Raw genomic sequence first — 20,776 nt, forward strand, 5'->3', positions numbered from 1 at the left:
ATCAAGGCAATTTTGGACACGATGTTTTAATTGCTATGTTCAAGTAGGATAAAGCATGAGACAAATGCAAACTTCAATGCCACAGGTGAACAAATCAAGTCTGTTGGGAAAACAAACCCATCCCAAATGGTGGGGTCATTCTGCTAGGGCTGTCAGAGGACTGACTCTGGATCTCCTGTATCAGAGGGCAGTGTTCTATCAGTAACACGTGTGCAGAGGCTGCAGTGTTAACGCTTGATTAAACAATACACAAACGATGCGTGGTTGCCATGTGTTACAACCAGCACCCACACCATGCACAGTTGGGAAAAAAAAGGGTAGGACAAGAAACAAAAACAAAAAAGAAAGTAAGCTTGAGGGACTTCCTACTTTTCTTCAGCTATGTTGAAACACGTAGAAGTAACGATTACCAGTAGGGCTCCTATTTCAACCAAAAAAACCCGAACAACCTCAAGTAAATCAAGGATATTCGTGCAAAACAGCACAAGTCATTCAGCTGTACAAATGCACTGCAAAGTGGATCAATCTCACCAAATCAGGCATAATAGCCACGGTGGGTTTTTAATTTTTTTTATTTATTTATTTTTTTTTTCAAGTTAACAGCAAAAGTAAGTTCTTCTCAAAGCTTTACATTGGCTTATGTTTTGTCCACTGATTCTCAGAAATGCGTTCAATTTTACTTTGCACTTTCAGAAATTCAGAAAGAAAAGAGGTTTAGAATTAAAACTGGGATGAAACCCCTAACTTTTGGAAGTTATTCCTTAATTAGCACTTTTTCTGTAATTTGTTTGAAATGATCTGAAGTGAGATCTGCAAGCATTTGTTTTAAGGAAAGCCACTTGCAATTACAGATGCTTCAGATTAAAATAGATATTCAAATTTCTAACTTGCACTTTGAACGCGGGGAGAAAGAAAACGAATATTATTCTCTCCTATATGTGACCTTCTCCTTGGTTAAAACAAGTCTTGAAACAAGGGTATAAATCCAAGACCAAAGGCACTAAGATGAGGTACCACATTAGGATGAAACAGTTCTGTTCTCCTGTCTCCATCCCAGCCAATTCAAAGTAGCAATCTATACATCTTCCTATGAATAACTACTTCAAGAGTATCCCCAGACTCATAGCCCAAGAGAACTGGAAACCTAAAGTAAGAATTAGCTCTATGAGGTTTCTTTCTGCACCAATTCAGAGAACCAAAAAATCCCAGGTCCTTTCCACAACCCCGTGTAATGATTAAAAACTATTCCACTTAGAGATGCGATGGGAATTAGAAAAATCTCATTTCCAAATTATTGCTTCAATCATATATATATTCTGACATAAAATTCCATTCAGACAAGTTTAACTGTCACAGCAATTTCATACCAACGATTCTGAACTTCAGCAGAAGGACAAAACCATGTCCTGCTCAGGACCGTTGCGGCCCAACAGCTCTTCCTCCTTCCTATACACAAAAAGCCACATCTTGTCAGCCAACTTTTGGTTTATAGGTAATTACTAACAATTTGAGTTAAGAGTGGAAAATGCTGTACTGGAGAGCCAGATCGATTTGAAAACAGAGGGTCAGTTTCCTTATTTCAAAAAAGAAAAAAAAAAAGAAAAAAGGCACAAGAAACATTCAATGCTATAAACTAAATTCCTCTTTTGATTGTCTACATAAAAACACAGGAGGAAGGCAGTACTTTGTAAGTTCCAGACAATATTTTCAACATTAGAAAAATACTCCAAGACACACACAAAAAATTGGTAACTGTGCTAGCAGAGAAGTTCTCCCGTCCACATCCCTCCCTCCAAATCTTCTAGTCTATGGAGAATGTGCTTACAATTGTTCAGAATTTTCTTCCCATCGATGCTGTTAGAACTGCACCAACTCACATGCAAACCAAACAGGCTGAAGGGCCGGTACCTCGTGCCAAATTACTCAAGTTCGACCTGGCCAAACCCAAGACAGAAGCAAAGCCAATCCTGGCCGTTTCAAAAGCAGCCAGCATTGCCCCTGCTTCTCTCCTCCCCAAGACTAGCCTTGGCCAACTGCTCAGACTGTGGTCTCTCTGCCCGCTTTGAGGTTAGGTGCCGAGAACTGGCGCCTCATCCGCGGGGGCGTCACAAACTGGTTGTAGTGGTTGGGCCGCTCAGTCTGTTTGGGGTGGCTGTTGGCTGCATTGCCTTCCGCGCCGCCTCCAGCGCCGGGGCTGCAGTAAGGCTGGCGGTGCTGGTGGATGTGCCGCTTCTGCTGGAAAGTCTGCAGGTCTGGGTTCTGCTGCCCGCTGCACAGGGATTCTGATGAGCCCGAGGTCTGACGCCGCAGGGTTTTTTGAGAGCCGTTATTGAGAGAATTGCTTCTCCAGCGCAACTGAGGCGATGGCTGCTGCTGATTGCTGGGCTGTGACTGCGTGTTCAGCTGCTGCCTGTTAATCTGGATATTATCTTGATTCCTCTGGGGGCCATAAAGATTCCACAGCTGCTGAGGGTCTTTAGAAGCACCTCTACTTTCTTTTTCTTTGTTTTCATCTTTGTTCTTATCGTCATCTTTCGGAATTCTAACCTCGATAACTTCATCCTCTGTGATAATTATATGAGTACCTGGACTCCACGAGTTCCTATGTTTGGGGTTGCTTTTGAAAGGAAACCGGGGCTTGCGATTTTCAGGCGGGATAAACCGGTGAGGCATATTTTGTCGACGAAGCTGTTTTGCTATTTCTTGCTGCTGCAGATTTTTAAATCGAATCTGTTCTTGCCTCATCCAACGTAATCGCCCACGTCTGAAAGCTGGGTCACCCGCCATTAGCTGAGAAACACGCTCCTCTTTAGCAAGTTCATCATTGTCACTTCTTCTTACGTCATCTGTGGGCTTCTTATCCACATCCGCTACACCAGAGTTTGGAGACTTAGCGTTAGCCATGGCTGCCTGAGCTTTCTCTGCAGACCCTATCAGAGGTAATACCTTCTCCATTTTGAGCATCTTATTTCTAAGAACTTTTATCTCTTCGTCCTTCATGTTATTCTGCTTCTTCACTTCTTGCAAAATATCTTCCAGCTTGTCTATATGCACCTTAAGGTCATCCACATCTGTTATTCCTTTACCGTTGGCCATAACATCTTCAATTTTCTCATCTCCAACTCCTACCGTATCCCAGACATCACGGGCAACAGCTCGCCATGATTCACGCTCATTTGGATCTTTTTTCCCATACATGGCACAAAGCTCCTTCATTTTAACAATGGCCAAAGCCTCAATCTCCTGTCTAGTGTGCCTGAAGTCATTGAGCGCTACCTCATAGCATATCTCTTTCACAGCCTGGATCTTTAAGTCTGAGATGGTAACCCATTTGGAGTCTTTGCTAAGGCGTCGGCGTTGGGGGATCTGGTACATTTTAATAGGCTCTCGTTTCTTCCCACTGCTGGGGAGGCCACACTTTTTTACAATGGTTTGGAGCTTGCTGGGGGGCAGCTTCTCTCTCAGGGAAGTGATCAGTCTCCAACTCTCCTCACACGATCTCTTGTCCGAATCATCCCCACTATCAGAGTCTGCATCCTTTGGAAAAACAAAAATCAAGAAGTGGCCCCAAAATAACCAAAATTAAAATTGTAAGAAAATGGAAAAGCTAAACAAGAAGTAGCAGGCAAAGAAAACTAAATAAAAAATCAAAATAGAACAAGTGATAAAGCAGTCCCTGAAGACTGAGTGTTAGGACAAACACATCTTCGAGAGTCATGGACTATCAAAATTGGATCTCTTCACTAAATTAACATTATTCTTAGAAATCTTATCATGTCAAAATATCAGGTAATCTAAACTCTTCCCTCCCAGTCCCTTCCAAAAATCTTTATATATGCAACCAGAAAAAAAAACCAACCAAGTTCCTGATTAAAATGAAAACCAAGTGAAAACTGCACTTCATACATGCTACAAGGACATGCAAATCCCCGCCACACACATTTGCCTTGGTTACTGCTGTTGCTTCTTTCAGCAAATCCTCCCCAGGTAGGTGAATGTAACAGCCATCACAGAAGATGTCATGAGCAGCCAGAGTAAGTCGGGTTAACACTGGTTAGTAACGTTGCACATAGTTGCAGGGATGCTCAAGTTTAGAATCCGCTTCACTACAACAGCAGCCAGAGAAGGGTTAGCCGATAAGAAAAAAAATGAAACAGAAGCAGTTGAAAGGTTCAGTGTTAAAAGGACCGTAAGTGCCACTAGGACAGGTGAAGACAGTGGTTCATACTTCAAGACTTGCTACAAGCTAAAAGGATATCCAGAACCAGAGTTTCAGAGGTGTTTGTTTTCCATTTGCCACCTTGTTTAGTTTTAAAAACACAAACAGGTCTTGACTGTCCGAAGAATGAGTTTCAGAAGAATGTAGCAGCAGTTACTTTTTTGTTTTTTAATTTCAAGTGTTTTAACACAAATTCTCAATTTTATATCCTTGACTTGTCCTCTTCTCAAACCCTAGAGCCTGGAGCTTCCACACACTTGCTAAGAGTTATGTTGGTTTTGCTTCTTCATTACAAGTTTTCCATCTGTCGCTAAATGATTTGGAATGAGCAGTGCTTCAGGTTTCCATATGCTAGGAATGGTTGTTCAGGTATACTGCACCAAAGTTAAGCATATCCCCCATTACTGCTTACTGCCACCAGGAATTAAAGTCAGACTACTTGTTTTTTGGTTGTTTTTTTTTTTTTTCTCCAAATGGATCACTAATTTAAGATACCTCTTGAACAAGTAAGAAAAGTCCTATGTATTAGTGTTATCCACTAGAACCCACATTGTCTTCAATTAAATACAGCAGTCAGTCTCCAATGAATCTCTAGTGTCCCTGTTTTTCACACCGAGTTATAATACATGAGAATTCAGGAACAGTAACTGCCAGTTAGACTAAAACCAAAAGGAAACCCAGGTCATCGACTACAAACCACAGGTTCCTGGTAGAAGGCCACACAGAAAGGGGAATACAGTATAACTTGTCTCAGGAACAATGAAAGGAAGTAAGAAATATCGTTCTGCCCTATGGTCAACAAGCTCTACAGCCTAGGATTCATTTTTTTGAGCCACTTGTGATCTTATGTATGTTCAGTATTTAAGAACAACTTCTACCACTTTCGGTCGCAACATCAGACTAGAAACAGAACAAACTCCGCATGATTTTACAGCTGACAAAATCTGTAGCCTAAGGAAAAAGCACCTAACAAACTGCATACTGCAGCAGAAATGAAAGATGCTCTGGAGGAAAACGCTGTACAAACTGCAGACTCAAAAAGAGGTCCAGAAAGGCAAAACACAAACTACTCAGACATTAAGGCATAAGTCCCACGGGATTATTCTTACAGGTTTCAAAATTTCCGTACTATTATTGATGGGTAAATTGATGTGTTGCATATAAAAAGATGATTAAGAGACACTATGTGGACTTTGTCTTACAGGCACTCAGAGATTAACCAACCTAATTAACATAAGTACATATCCATACTCTAAAAGTAAGTGGTCTCTGCAAAGGCATAATGACCAAGAAAGCCAGGATTTAGTTCTACTAAACACCTTTTCACATTCAGCTTGACAAGCAGTGAATGATTATTTCTATTTCCATGTAATGCCAGCAAGGCATATATGTTTGTTGGAAATAGTAGCCCTTGCCCTCCAAAAATTATCTTCTTTGTGCAGTGCATCTAACTATAAATTAATGCCCTAGTTTGTTGGCATCCCAGGACAAAACCAAAACAGTTTGGTAAACTGAATTAGCCAGCATCTTATATTCAAGATTCTAATCTCATTTAGAACAAGAAGAATGTAAATATTTCAAAATAAATCTTGTATAGTAGTAAGATAAAGGACCTGAGAGCAGTTGGATATTATGGTAATGTAACTGTTGAGTACAGCAACAGAACAATTGGAAGGCACCCCCAGGTTTCCCAATCATTATTCGATTGCTGTTGTAAGCCATCAATCCTGTCCATTCCTGTCTCTGCTGAGTCGCTCTGTACAGTGACACAGAAATGCATCAAGAAGTCTAGCTGTCACCTGGAACATTCTCATTAAGCAGTATCCTGATCAACAGACCAGTGGTCTCATTTATTATGATCCTTACAGTTAGGAAACCTGCTCTTCAGGAACGCACTGGTAATGCATGAGGGATTGTCTTTCACCTTTGCCCGTTAAGTGATCAGAAAAATCACAACAAGCTTCAAGAAAATAGTAACTACAGTATGGTATTAGACAAAACTATTTAATAATCTTCCCCTAATCATAAGCATACGGGGCAACAAATCTCTCTTCACAAAGCTTGTATCAACACAGCCTCATTTTGCAGCAGATCCCCAGAGAGCCTATTATCACGTGTATAATTCATCCAGCAGCTTTATGCATGCCAGCCATCACAATTTAAGGGATGAAACTGCATGACTTGTATCTCCTCTGACATAGTCAACACTTTTTTGTTTGTTTTTGAAGCAATGCTTTCAGCTACACAAATTTTAACTATAGAGTTGAGGAAACATTACAGTGTCACATCAGCCTCTTTTCTGAACTAAGTTTGCTTTGGCTCAAAGTCTACAGCGACTCCTCTCCACTCAAGAGATTAGTCCCTTGTAATGGAATCGTTAGAAATGGAGAAAGCTTCAAGTGCACTGTACAATATAAATAAAAAGTGATGTAGCTTCTACATATGGAAGCCAGTACTCTGCTCCACTTTGCTTCTGAAAGAAGCATTAAGTGGTTTAAATCCCAACACGCAATTTAACTTACAATTTAAGTTTTCAGGAGCCTCAAACTCACAACAGAAACAATTCAACTGTGATTTTGGAATTTCTACGGTAATTAAGGCACAATTACATTTGAATTCTAACTAAAAGACACACTAATATAGTTAAAGCAAAATCAGGAGACTTGGATTTCTTAAGGAAATCTAAACGTCATCCCTGGTCTTAGTCACATTTTCAAATGCTTGGAAATTGCGCACATTTCTATTTGTAATAAACTTCAGAACATACTTTTCTTGAAAGTCTGAGGCCTTCCTATATCAGAAAATTTATCAGATTTCTTGTTAAAGAAATAGGTGAAATTGTGAATTCCCATTCTTCTGAAGGAGTTAAAATTCCTTTCACACACTTGTTCCCTAGTCACAACCCCACCATCAGCAGGTGTAGCATTAAGAACCTTACCATGCAGGGGAAGGGAAAAGGGTTAAAACATGCACAATGCAGCAACATTTTCAGACATTATTCAAAAAAATAAACCTAGCATATAATTGGTCTAGGAACCTCTTTGGCAGCAGAAAATTAGTACCTTCTGGTGATCCAAAACAAAAATCAAGGCAAACACCCCAAGAAGTTGATTAGACTACAGAACAGGAACTGCAAAAACCATAAGAGCATAGAAATGCCCTTCTTTAAGCCTGCAATTCAAGAAACCTGCCTCCATGAAAGGCTTATTAAAACCTCTTCACTGTCAATTACAATCCTAAATTAACATGAAGAAGCTCACTCACGCTGATCATAATCCATTGTAGACAATTATTTGACAGCAAAGGGATAACTGCATTGTGCAGACAACCCAAGCAGGTTTCCTAAACTTTCAGATAAGCAAGGATAGGAATCACTGTTTGCCAAAGGTATAGTTAATCTGAAGTAAGGACACATACCAGCCTTTGCTGCTCCAACAAGAGATCTGCTTCCTCCTTTTCCTTCTTATACAAAATCTCCATTTCTTGTAATCTAAAGACAAAATGACAGAAGTAGCCAAAGAGATCATTATTTTCACGTTGGTGTTACTACATACAGAGAACTAAATTACACTAGTTTAAAACAATAAGAGTAAAAATAGTTCAATTTAAAAGGAATTCCTTTTTGTTATACAGCTACTGTCCTCTTTGCCCCTTTAAAATCTAAAGTAAATAAATAAAAAATCACAACTGACTGGGATTAAGAATGCCCTTCAATCAGTTAAGAGGATTTAATTTGTTATATAGGAGAGGGCAAATAGACTGCTATAGAAAAGAATCCAACAAAATGTTGCAGTGCAGTCCTTCACTGCCACCTGGTCAAGAGTTCAGGGCAGGTGGTTAAATGGGATCTATTTATTTACTGATTTTAAAAGGAGACAGAGAGCTGAAACACTCGAGTAAGGCTGGGGAATTTTTCTGAACTCTCTAGAGGCAGCAGTGACAACACATGGCAGAACAAGCACTGGAACACGCTGACAGATGAAGAGTGCTGTAACGCCGATGTTTATTTTTGGAAGTTTCATTTAGAAGTCTTCCATACATACATCAGACATCACTTTTAGGCTCGCCACTGAAACTACTCCCATAGCCAACAGCTGTATCTTTCTTGCTGCAAATAGAAATTCTTATTTCCTTTAATACCTTTTCTCCATCTCTTGCTTCATGTCAATGCCCTGCTTCTCCAGAAGCTCCCTCTGAGCAAACGTCCAGTCAACAGGCTCAGAGGGAGTCTCAGCTGATGGAGTTTTCTCCCTTTCTGCTCGTGCTTGCTCTGGATGGTTGAATCGGAAGACGTGGTTTTTACCCATGATGATACGATTTCCTAAAAATAGCAACAGAAATTAATGCTTTCAGGATTCCAAAGCAATTAAAAAAAACATCACTGAATCATTCATTCCATTTATCTTCTTGTGTGGTAGCAACAGAGAAGACTGCTCAGTAAGGATTTTGGTAGACATTCGAGTTACTAGGTGACAAGGAAAACAAGAATATTTTGTTTGTAAAAAACAAGCCACTGGTAACATAAAGCATTGCTCACAGAGGACAGCTGCACCCTCTGAGGTCCAATCAAATGTTCTGCAGGGTTTAATCAAAAATTAAAGGACAGACTTGGTCGCTGAGGAACACAGCTGGAACAAATAGAATATCCACTGAAACCCATTCCTCTCTTTCAGTGACACCACCAAAACATGGGCAGAAGTCACTTAAATAGAAACTTCAGCTAGAAAAGTCTAACTTCAAAATAAGAATGCACACCTTTCTTAAAAATGTGCTTTATGTGTACATTAATTTGAGTTCTAATCAGTAAGATTTATGGAAGGATTTCATAGCTTCTTTTAACCAATGTGGGAAAGAGCTGAAGAAACATAATATTATCATTCAGCTACATCCTAGAGACATAAGATACTCACAAAGATGAAGACGACAGTAAAATTTCTCTGCTCTCCCATACAACATATTAATGCAGCTAAAATAAAAATAGAACCTCATACTAGCAAGTAGACCTCCAGAGTAATCAGAATTCCTCTTGTTAATATATTGACAAAATGCAACCTTTTAATGATTTCAAAAGCCATATCTGAATTTTTCTGGTAAGTCAATTATCCAGATGCAGGAGGAAAGATGAAAAAACATCTCTGTTTAGTTTAATTAAAGTAATTACTAAATGATACAGTTGCAATTTTCAGTGTGAGCCACATGCAGGCACAGAACAACTTCAGGTTTGTGCCGATGTTAATACACTTTATTACATGCAAATACTTGGTTGTAACTTTGTGACAAACAAATTGAAAAGTTTGTTTTTAACTGCTGGTTGAAGATGGGTTAAAGATCATAATTTAGGGAAGTCACTTCCTCTCCCCTAATTCTTTCCCCATATGTCTTTCTAAAGGAATGTAGAGGATTGAGTATGAAATCTAATGAGAGCAAAGAGAAGCTGCTGTACTCCTGCAGAGGGTCACATCTTAGCTTTGCCAGGAAGCTGGGAATTTTCCATCAGCAGCTGGCAGTCTGTCTGTTCTGTCTCACTGAGACTGCCAAGGGCAATAGGTTTGGGCAAGAATGTACTGGAATAACATCAGGGTAAGCAGAAGGACAAGCAGGATGCTGCGTGGCAGTGAATATTTAAGTATGCTTTCAGTTAGTGCAGAAAAGAATGAAGGAAAAGGAATTGCTGATGAGAAAAATGCTAACTTCTGTTTAAAAGCTGCACTCCAAGGAAGTTTGCACTACTGCACTTTAATAGCATTCAACATTCTCTACGAATGACCTAAATGTCACATATATACAATTCTCAGATGTGGAGTCCAAAAAAGAAAACACCAACCTCTTCTAACATTTCTTACCTGAACGCAGTTGCACAGGCTGCACAACCCGCTTGCCATTAACATAAGTTTCTGACCGTTCACAAGGCTCCAAAGTAACAATAACTACAAAGAAAGCAACAACAAATGAGACTTCAGAGAGCACTGTACAGAAACTGCAAAGCATGCAAACCCTAGAGACCTCTCATTTTCTGACTCTTCCTATTAACAGAATGCAAGTCAATCACCCCTCAATGCTACAATGCTTAATAAAAATAAAACTCCAGCAATAGCTCAATAATGCAGAGGGTAGTGATTGGTAGTAGTTTTCTGTTTGAATTTTCATGGTTACAGGTAATCAAAACCAGTTACCTATCAAAAGGCTGCAATTTGAACTTTACCCCAATTTTACTTTGTTCCACCTAGACTCAAGAAAACAGTCACAGCTGAGCCAAGAGAATTTTGTGCCAATATTTAAATTAAGTATTCTCTGACCAAGTAACAAGCAAAGAATGATGTAGAAACTCAGCAGCACTTGGTTAGGAAAAAATAGCTTTTCACCTTCACCGTTGTTGTTCCTCTCACTTCGAAAGATACAGTGCTCTTCTTTGATGTGAGCCCCGCTCAATACGATGTCTTGCCTTCGCTCAGCATCAGCTTGGCCAACCCTGAGTTGAATGGAGAACGTTTCAAGAGCAAGTCAGACAGTTTCCACAACTCTGTAGTAAAATATAGCCCAGAAATATCCACAGAAGTCCACAATGTTAAGCCCTAGAAGCATGAAGATATATGTCCATTCTGAAGTCAAATGCTTGAGAATTTCTAGGTAACAGCTATCACAGAAATGGACACATTCATTTGTTACAAAGATAAGAAGGTGTTGCATTCAATAAGACAGCAGAAGAGGCATGGATAATTGTTTATTTATATGAATTGAATGCTCAGTCATATGCTGGCTGCTCCCAAGTACTGTGGCTTTCAATTCTCCACCATCAAACTCTCAAAGGCATTTCCAAGTGTACTTCACTCCTTTTGTTTGACTATATATTAAAAGGGATATTCTACTTTCTTTTACTGCCCAGTGCAATAATAAATATCTAATAAAGCATAGCGACTGCAGATATTACTTATAAAGCACAAAGTAAACTTAAGGGAAAAGGCATTTCTGTGCTTTTCTCACCTACAGCAAATGCCATGCTTCACTTATACCTAGAAACCAAATAACTCAAGGAGCAATTATTATTTAATGTCAAGGTGTCTCCAGCATAAGAATGTAAGCAAGCAAACCAGACTTCAGAGCATATTAATACCAACCCTCACCTAGTAATACCATCTTTGATGTAGTAGAGCAGACATTCAGACATGAGTGGATCTTCATTAAGGTTTACAAGATGAGGAGTCTGAAATAGAAAAAGTGAAGGTAATTAAGAACTGAAGAGCTACTTCTAGGTTTCTTCCCACAGCTGTGGACAGTGTATAATAACCAGCAGTTTTGCTATGCACATCCAGGTTACTCCATAATCCGCCTCTTCAAAAATAACCTCCTGTAATACTGGAAAGCCTCACAAGGTTAACAGCAGAAGCACAGCTCTGATTAGTTGATATTTCAGACAAAAAGGAGGGAATACTTATGGCTTCAGTTAAAAACATAACAATTCCTTGGAAAGTAAACTTGGATACAGAATATCCAACAGCAGAAATGGGTGCTCAAGTCAAGTTTTGCAACTGATATGGAATCAACTACAGCTTTCCTCAGGCAATACAGTCCAGGTGTTCATACAGCAAAGTTCACTGAAGTCAAATGAAAATCTAGAACTATCAACTGATACAAACAGCTAAAGAGCTCTTCATCTAAAGTTTTACTAGATTTAAATATACTACAGTTACTACAAACCAACCTTCTTTGGTGAAAAAACCCCATTGGAATCAGCAAACAAGTCACACGGCCTTGGTGTGAAAATCTAGCCAGTGAGATAGCAGTAAGCATAAGCACAAAACAAAGGCAAAAGTGGTTAAACAAAGAAAGAAAAATGATAAAAGAAAAATAAGTATTAATAAGCCTCCTTTCATTCTGTTACTCTCAATTAAAATAAATTAACTAAAAAAAAAAAATTGCCTAAGATTCCTTGGAAATGTTGTTTCCATCAGTTTATTCTAGCTACAAAAAAGACTACTTGATAGAAATGTTAATAGCACACAGTCTTCCATTGGGGCACAGACATCTAGACTTATTCAATCAACAAAGAATTTCATTGTGAGCATTTAGCAACTTCTGAGCTCCCATAAACTAATCAGAGATTATTTTTATCCCCTAAAAAAATAAAGAGGGAACCTAGAACTGTAGCCAAACATATGCCATACCATCATCTCTGTTCACAGAACTGAATTACATTCAAAGTCGCACGAACGCCTTCAGTCAAGAGAAAACTTCAGAAAGCAGCACTGTCACCAGACAACCTGACACTTTGCTGTATGTTCTACACACACATTTTGGCATCTCACTTGATATACTAGGATCAAATTCTGAATTGGTCCATCACACTCCATAAAGAGCTTTATGAAAAATAAAACCCATCCGTTTGAAACCGATGCTGTCTAAACTTATTCTGAGATCTATTATTCACAGAATCACAGAATGGCATGGGTTGAAAGGGACCTCAAAGATCATCTGATTGCAACCCCATCCAAAGACCATTGTGTCCTCAGTATTCTCCTGGACAGCATTCCTGAAGTATGAACTGAAGGATTTTCCCAGCTCCAATCTTCCATGAGACCATAATTAAATTTCCACAATTAATATCAAATAGTTTCTGTCATCAAAGACAAAATGCATAAACACAGCTATGGTGGCTGAATGTGATACCTTTTAATTTGTAAAGTGGGCAAAATTGACCTCCTATGCTTCAATTTGCTGCTCAGCTGCTAAGAACAGTGCTGCTGTTGTATTTGTCCAGGTACCCTGAAGTGTTAAATCTTTGTAAACAACTTCAAAATTTTCATCACCTTCATGTACACAACAGTAGCCATAATTATTAGGAGGATAACTAATAAAACTGAACTGCATGGACAGCAAGGAAAAGAAGCTAAAAGGACCAGGTCAGAAGTTTTACTACTTCTAATAAATCCTCTAGGGGTAAAATAAATAGTAACTACTACCAAAGCAACTACTCATCTCAGGTAGTGCTTATGAACAAACCTGATCAGCTGAAAATGCATCAAAAGAGTCATCAAAAAGAGTTGATGGTCTCTGAGGGAAAATCTAAAAGGAGATTAGGATCCATAACATCAGAGAAGGAAACGTGTAGAACACTCAATGAATTAACACCATTACAAACCTTACACGCTTCTGGAGACCAAAACCAGAGCTCTACCTCCTCCAAATACAACACTTGAACCTATCAAACATTTTAACCAATAATTCTGTCCTATGCCTGTAGACAGGTCCCATTAACCCTTAGATTCAATTTATTACACACTTGGGTATGTACAGCTCACACTAAAATACTACCCTGTGCTACTCACTCATGAGATATTTGAGACACAAGAAAGAATATTATTTTCCTTTCATTTAGTAATCCTTTACTAAACAGATCATTTTACACTTGTAGCATTAATTTATTATTAATTTATTATTATTAATTTAGACTTTTCTAAAGGAAAGTCCATAGTTCGACCATTTCTGGATATCAGAAACCTGTGAAGTTTTTATACTGCTCCCATTTCATTAGCACACCAGGCTAGTGAATGCTTCCATGACCAAAGGAAGCTATGGCATGCAGTAGGTTTTACACAGCTGCCTAGAAGCATGTCTCATCAGTTTCATAAGGAGCAGCATCCAACCTCACTGCTACAGGTAAAATTATTCTTTTTGATGTATTCTAACACTTAAGCTATTTTCAAAAATATAATGTAAAAGGAGCTTCCTACTGACAATTCAAACCTCGCCTACAGTTTCCAGTACCTTACATGGGTACGAGCCCTTCTGTGAACAGCAGTTTCCTCACCATCCTCACCCTGCAAGATGAGCAACCAGCGACTGACAGACATGGGTTGAAAATTATCAGTTTTCCCTACCTTTTTAGGAGAAAAGACTCCCAGTGTTCCTCCATCTTCCCGAATGGCAACTCCCATTTCTGCCAACAATGCCTCCCTGAAAGAGTAAAGCAAATTATTTACCATAATTTAGGCTTCAGAAGATAATTTGTGATCAATAGAAGCTCTCAGTTTCATTATGAAATACAATATGCTTTCAACCAGCCTATCCACTGACCATGCCAGGGCTGCTGCCACCTCATCACCACAGGGCAAGTTTTCAAACTCCAGCTCCAGAGTTTACAGGAGGAAGAAGAACAACAAGGGAGATCTGACAACATTTCAGTGCAGTGGAGTATCAGAAAGTGAGTGTAATTAGAACATTAATCTTCCTTAAGGTGGCAATGAATGTAAAGGCTGTTCTAAATTTAGACATTCAATTAAAAATGAGCAACCATCATGTTAATTTACTAAGATTTATCTGCCTCTTCCTGATCCAACATAAAAACATTCTCTCCTTAACACCTAAAAGGGATTGTGTGGGGACAGACAAACTCTTCATGTCATTCACTATTTGAGGATTTGAGGACAATTGATTGGTTCAGGTTTTCCTGGTGGGTTGCACTTTTTTTGTTGCTGTTCTTATTTGGGAGAGGTTTTGTTTGTTTTGGGGAGAGGAGGAGGAGGGTGAAGGAAGTGGGAGTGATGAACTCAACTCTGAGCATCATCAACATAATGCAGTCAAGACTTCCACAGCTCAAGGATCAATTATGAGAATTTCAAAGTATTTAATAAATAGCACTCAGTTTTGTTCCAACCACTTTCTGACAACGTTTAAGCATGTCTTATTGCTTTAGATGCAAGTCAAACCACAGCTGGAAAGCTGAAGTTGTTCCACAACGTAAGGAATTCTGGTACTAAAAGTTAACTCTTTGCTGTTTAAATTCACTGCCAGTGTTTTTGTAATGTGAGAGAAAGGAGGAAGAAAGAGACCAGGACCATATGCTGCTTCACAACAGAAGCTGATGTAGCAGCTTGGGACATTATCCAAACTATAATTCTAAACACTTTAGCTTTAGAAAACATGAGAAAGAATATGGCATTCTCTCAGTACTGCCCCTGTCGTTACACATAATACGAAGACCAGCAAAATTATCACTAAGCCCCGTTCTGCTGTTCCACTGCTTTTCAACAGAGCAACATTATCCATTTTCTAAAAACAATTCACATCTGCAGCATTTCTAATTCCTGACCTTTCCATCCTAATGGCCTCTGTTTTCCTCAGCTTCTCTTCCCACGTTTCATTCAGCTCTGCAATGATCTTCTCAGATTCCTGTGTAAAAATCCCAAAAGCTGTTTTACAGTGTCCTCAATGTTCTCTACATAAAATACAATGTAATTAATATTGATGCTCGGTGCTAGATCTCAATTTAATTTGAGGTACAAAACATATTCAGTGCTTTAAATCACTAAGTTGTCTTCCTTAATTTTTAAAAGAATTAACAGCCTTGAAAGGAAGGCAAAAAGAAAAGACGACTTCGTGTCTAACCTCAATCAGACTTTAATTTGAGCCACCTAAAAATTTCTTTTTTCTTTAAAATCCTAATTTACAGACATCATTCAGCAACTGGATGCCAGGGAGCCACAGAGAGCACACCATTATTTCCATGGTAACAGCAAGTTCCTAACAAGAAAGGGATATGCGGTGTGTGTTCCAGCCCATTGCAATCCCTGTGGCAGCGTCTCATGGACAAGACATGAGAATGAAGCACAGATTCAACAGAGCCAGCTTTCCCCACTCATCCGCCCATGGAGATTGGGGGGGCCTTCGGTGAAAAAAAGAAATACTTCACTGTAATGCACTTTTGATGCGGTTCAATTCTGTGCAGAATTGGGACAAGGCTGCTATTGTCTGGATAAAGCATGCTATTCTGTGTGCTTCACATTTTAATCTGTGGGGGCTGGGTGAACACAACAGTGGCAGGATTATTCTGCCTCCTTTTTTCAACTTTGGGGTAATTTGGTTTTCTGAAAGCTGACTGTATTTGCTAGTCAGACCTAGTCCACTCTAGTGCTGACCAGGCCTCTTCAAGTCTAGGTTTAAGTTCAAATTTCCTGTAATTGCCACTGTATCGAAAGACCTACAAACAAGAACCAAGATCACAATTTTGAATTTAGTGGCAGCTCCAGGCTGCAGTTAAAATCATATAATCCTAGCAGAAAAGGCTGTACACAAACACAGCCTCTAACTCATTTCAGTAAAACGCATTTTTTAGGGTACAAGTGGATTTCAGACAACTTCCTATGGAAACAGCAGTATGCTGGATATATTTTCGGCTGAAGGAAAGTTCTCCCGCTTCTGACACTGTTTAGCCTTTGCAAAGACCCAACTAACAGCCTGCTTTCTCTGCAGCAATACTTGCCTTCAAACGCTCAATTGCCTCTTCTCCTCCAGGCGTCGACATGATTCTTTCCTGTATACTGGACACAGATGTTAAGCCCACCTGACTACTGAGAGAGCAGGAGGACGGAGAGGCAGTGAGGGACCCCATGGAGGCTGTGGAAAAATTGCCAGGACGTTGATTCTCGGTGGCTAGCAAGTATCTATGCTTATTGTTCTGAAAATCTTTCAGATCTGAGAGAGACACACACAGAGGGAAGGCAGAGAGACGGGCAAAAGGAAAATAGGAGGAGGGAAGGAACAAGAAAGAGGAAGATAGGAAGGAAACACCAGTATAAGAGGAAAGCATTTAAGCAGCGACAAAACAAGTTTTGTAATTTTTAGATGGCAGTTCTGAAACAAATCCCTTCACATTAGTAGGTATGATAAATAAATCAGACCCTGAGGATTACTAGAAAGGGCTGTGCCATAAATCACTCTGATCAAAAAGCTTGAAAAAATAAATTACACTCTCCAAAAATAAACTGTCTCATTCCTAAACGAACGTTAAGCTGCTGCGCACCATGAAGGTCAGAACAGGAGCAGTTACTGATGGGATTAGTGACATCCTGGGCTGAAGCCTGAATATACACCAACCCCTATAACCCAGCAAAATGTTACTCTCCAGACTCCTTTAACTCAAAGTAGTGATCATGAACCACCGTGACCACAAGGACCACCAGCCAACTCCTCCCTACATGCTGTCAGCACCTAGGCCAACTGTCAGCCCACCGCAGGGAGGAAAGAACACAAGTTCACAGTAATGTGGTTGTGCCTCCCCCTTCATCCTCTCCATCTCAAAAACAGCCATCTCAGATACGACATCAGTGAAGTATCTGCTGAGGCTCTGACAGAAGCACCACAGAAGGTGGTTTAAAGCTTTTTGGTCTTCATTTACAAGAAAGACAAAATAAAAAGTTATAAGGCAGCCTTTGGAGCCTGAATAAACAGAGACCTGAAAGATACTTCCTTTAAAGGCAGGAAACAAGATGAAGGCACATGAATGATTTAAAAACATCCAGAGGCAATTTATTTTGATCTAACTTGGCTTCTCAAATGTCTGTAAACCACATCCTCAGAATAATCACAAAAAATATTTTGTAACAACTGGACAGCTCAGTTTTAATAATTTCCATGGTTTTAACTTCTAGCTCAAACAAATCCTTCAAAGTATTCTTCTTAGTAAAGAAGTGAAATTAGGCCTTGCAAATTACAAATAAGGGTTTCACTTCCAGAAAAATAAGAGAAGCTCAGACAGACACTGCATAAATCTCCATGTCCTTCCACATCTCCTCAACTTCTACCCTGACCAGCCCTGCTATGGTAAATCTAATATCTGAGCATTCTATTCGGGCCTCGTGGTTGCATCTAATCAGTTTGAAAACCACCATCTGCGAATAAAGGAAGCAAGGGTGGAAGGTTAACAAAAGGAAGGCAGGTTAAGGGAAAGGGAATGCCATCAGGATGAGGAAAGCAGACATGGCAGAGCAGGGAGGATGATGAAGTCTTGAAAGGCCAGGAGACGCATGCACTCCTGGAGATGAAGGAAGTGGCATTCGCAGTAGCTTTCGCAGTTGCTGTGATCATTAAGAACCAAAACCCTCAACACCATGCACGCTCCTCCTGGAGGCTGCAGCTTTCACAGATGACATATGCACACGCTGGAAGCAGCATCAGAACATAAGACAAGGCCAGGATGAGTCTTTACATCACCAGTAGCTTTGATTTCAGGAAATTTCAGACAGATCTCTTCTAGCTGATACTGCTTTCAAGTGAGGGGGAAGAAGACTGGCTGAGAGTTTAAAGCAAAATCTGCCAACACAAAGTTTACACTGCATACATATCAGACATCTCTCTTGCAATGGACTTAGTATATTTCCCTTCCATAAAGGCAAACATCAGAACAGAAATAAAATGATATTTGCTGAGTGTTTCTAACCCTACCAAACTAATCCTCACCAACCATTACATCTCAAATAAGGAACATTTTACCAGTACAAGATGTGTAACAACTTCTTGTCTAAAGAGGCTACATAAAATAAACCTCAGTCTCCAGGAGGATCTAATACTATTTCATCTTGAATTAATCAACACATTTCAAATAAATACTTCTAAGTGGTAAAGAGAAGTTAAAAGGTTAGGAAGCTAAATGAGCAGAAGCTGTTTCAGCTGAGTAACTCAAAAGATTTGAGAATAAAATTCTAGTTCAAATACAAAACGTCAGCTGTCATGGAAACAGGCTAAATTGTGACCACTCTCCCTTCTGTATTCTGCCAGAGAGCAAGCAAGGAACATATGCTGTATTTTAAACTTGTTTTTTTTTTTGACTGTGGACTTAGTTTGAGCTGGTTAAGCTAGTTTCCATGAGACTGTATAACGTTCCACAACAAGGGTTCTGTCTGGGATTTCCCTGTGAGAAATGCTGGCATGCAAAGCTCAGTTAAAAGCTGACCCAGAAAAAGCAGGTTAAGAATAGAACCACACAATACACACATTTGCCTCCACTTCCAGAGTATTCATCTCCCATTGGATCAACTGAAGGGAAGCAGGAGGGAAAATACAAGAAGGATCAAAATTGAAGATTCACCAGTGACACAGGAAGGGAAAAGATTACTACTCCATGCTTAAAGATATAATACACAGTTTTCAGTAGCATTTTTTTTTCAGTTTTGATCTAGAAGCAACAAACAGACTGCACCAAACAGGTGTTCTCACGCATTTCATTTTCTCATGGCCTTCATCTCTTGAAAATAAGCAGGTAGAAGCATTTATACATAAGTGAGGCACAATTTTGTTCCAGAGCTTTACGAGAATACCAGCAAAACAAACCAGTACAATAGAGCTCTACTGACTGAACTCCAACTCTTGCCCCAAAATAATTTAGTATTTTATTTACATGCAACCGTTTCAAAATAAGTAAATTTTGAGATGATGAATGCTTTGACACTAAGGGCATGGTCTAACAGGAGTTAGGGCAAGGATGGTACCAAAGCCAGGTATCAATTAATGACCTTTAGCCTTCAAGAAATAGGAAAATACACTTGCTTTCTCAATATGAAATCAGTTGCTACATCACAACTATCCTTCTTTTATCAGCACCAGACAAAACGCCCTTCATAACTCACCAAGGCAACTCTTGAATGTGAAAGTTCCATTACAGTAAAATTACTTCCATTGCAATAGGAAAATCCACCTCCATGCTTTTCCTTGAGAGTTTGAAGGTGGCCTATTAACATTACAGAGACTGATCCTAGGATGAGTTATTTAAAGACAGAAGAGGCCATTCCTAAAATGCTGTTCCAAGTTTAACAGCAGCTTCTACACCCAATTTCAACATTCTATGGCAGGCCAAGCTCTCCCTCCCCTCTGTAGAGGAGAGACTAAACCCAAGATGGCAAGGTCTGTTTAACCCACTTACTGTCAATGATATCTCCCAGCCCTTGGGCACGCAAGAGATCCTTAAGCCTTGTCACCTCCTCCTTCAGCTCACGCACCAGCTTGGCATTTGGATCTTCATTGATAACAGCATTGCATTTAATCTGTTTTGCACGATCAGCATATCTGGAACCAATCAAAAAACAGCCCTTAAAGTGAACCCATGTATGTCCATAGGCAACACAGGAATGTGGTAACATAGATTTACATCAGAAGAATTTCTACTTAATACAGAGTACTGCTACAAAAAGAACAACTCTTCTTCAAGATCTATACAAGATGCATTAACAAGGTGCACCATGCATAACAGAATTTTTTCCCCATTACTGACTGCTCTGAAGCCTCAGTTCAAGTAAAATGCTCAATTCCAGTGACCACACTAGAAAAGAACAGGAGAATACGAGTTTGACATCTCAAACTAGAAGTAGGCAATTAACTCCTAGTTTCCCTGCTCACATACATCAGTTTTCCCCTTTAGGGATAACTGCATTTTTCCCATTATAGAGTTTTCTTTCCTAGAGGTTTCTCAATTTATATTAACCAAAAATTTGAAGGATAGCATGTGTCTGGTAGAGCACACAGTAACCCACATCCATCTCAGATGAAAGAAACTGTACCTTAAAGTGCTCAAAGTTTCATCATAGTTGATATCTGCTGGACTCAAAGCAGCAACCATAGCAGTTCGGGAATTACCACCTGCAACAGAACAGATGAAGTTTTAGACAACACCGTAGTGCCCAGTCTAAGCACTACAGCCTGCTGAATATCAGTATTTTCCATGAAGTACAGAATTCAACTGCATTCCACATAACTAGGAACACACAAAAAAATCCCGCAGCAAAGCTGCAG

The 20,776-nt window shown here is 39.5% G+C and overlaps 1 protein-coding gene across 3 annotated transcripts in view; it reads right to left on the bottom strand.

Moving 5' to 3' along the window:
• Positions 1-20,776, bottom strand: part of KIF1B (kinesin family member 1B) — a gene marked incomplete at both ends in the record, with an annotated part of 71,532 nt that overhangs the window by 31,042 nt on the left and 19,714 nt on the right. The window contains 11 exons of one of the 3 annotated variants that reach the window (XM_079545601.1): positions 7,637-7,709; positions 8,360-8,540; positions 10,063-10,146; positions 10,582-10,688; positions 11,341-11,420; positions 14,095-14,170; positions 15,306-15,385; positions 16,476-16,687; positions 18,986-19,027; positions 19,911-20,053; positions 20,545-20,623. In XM_079545601.1, coding sequence (XP_079401727.1) covers positions 7,637-7,709; positions 8,360-8,540; positions 10,063-10,146; positions 10,582-10,688; positions 11,341-11,420; positions 14,095-14,170; positions 15,306-15,385; positions 16,476-16,687; positions 18,986-19,027; positions 19,911-20,053; positions 20,545-20,623 — 1,157 coding nt within the window. Of the gene's footprint in view, positions 1-2,037; positions 3,538-7,636; positions 7,710-8,359; positions 8,541-10,062; positions 10,147-10,581; positions 10,689-11,340; positions 11,421-14,094; positions 14,171-15,305; positions 15,386-16,475; positions 16,688-18,985; positions 19,028-19,910; positions 20,054-20,544; positions 20,624-20,776 lie in introns of those variants that run through there. The other 2 variants (XM_079545603.1, XM_079545602.1) reach the window with 2 other exon arrangements.

Source organism: Tetrao urogallus (assembly GCF_951394365.1).
Source record: "Tetrao urogallus genome assembly, chromosome: 21".
Lineage (NCBI taxonomy): Eukaryota > Metazoa > Chordata > Aves > Galliformes > Phasianidae > Tetrao > Tetrao urogallus.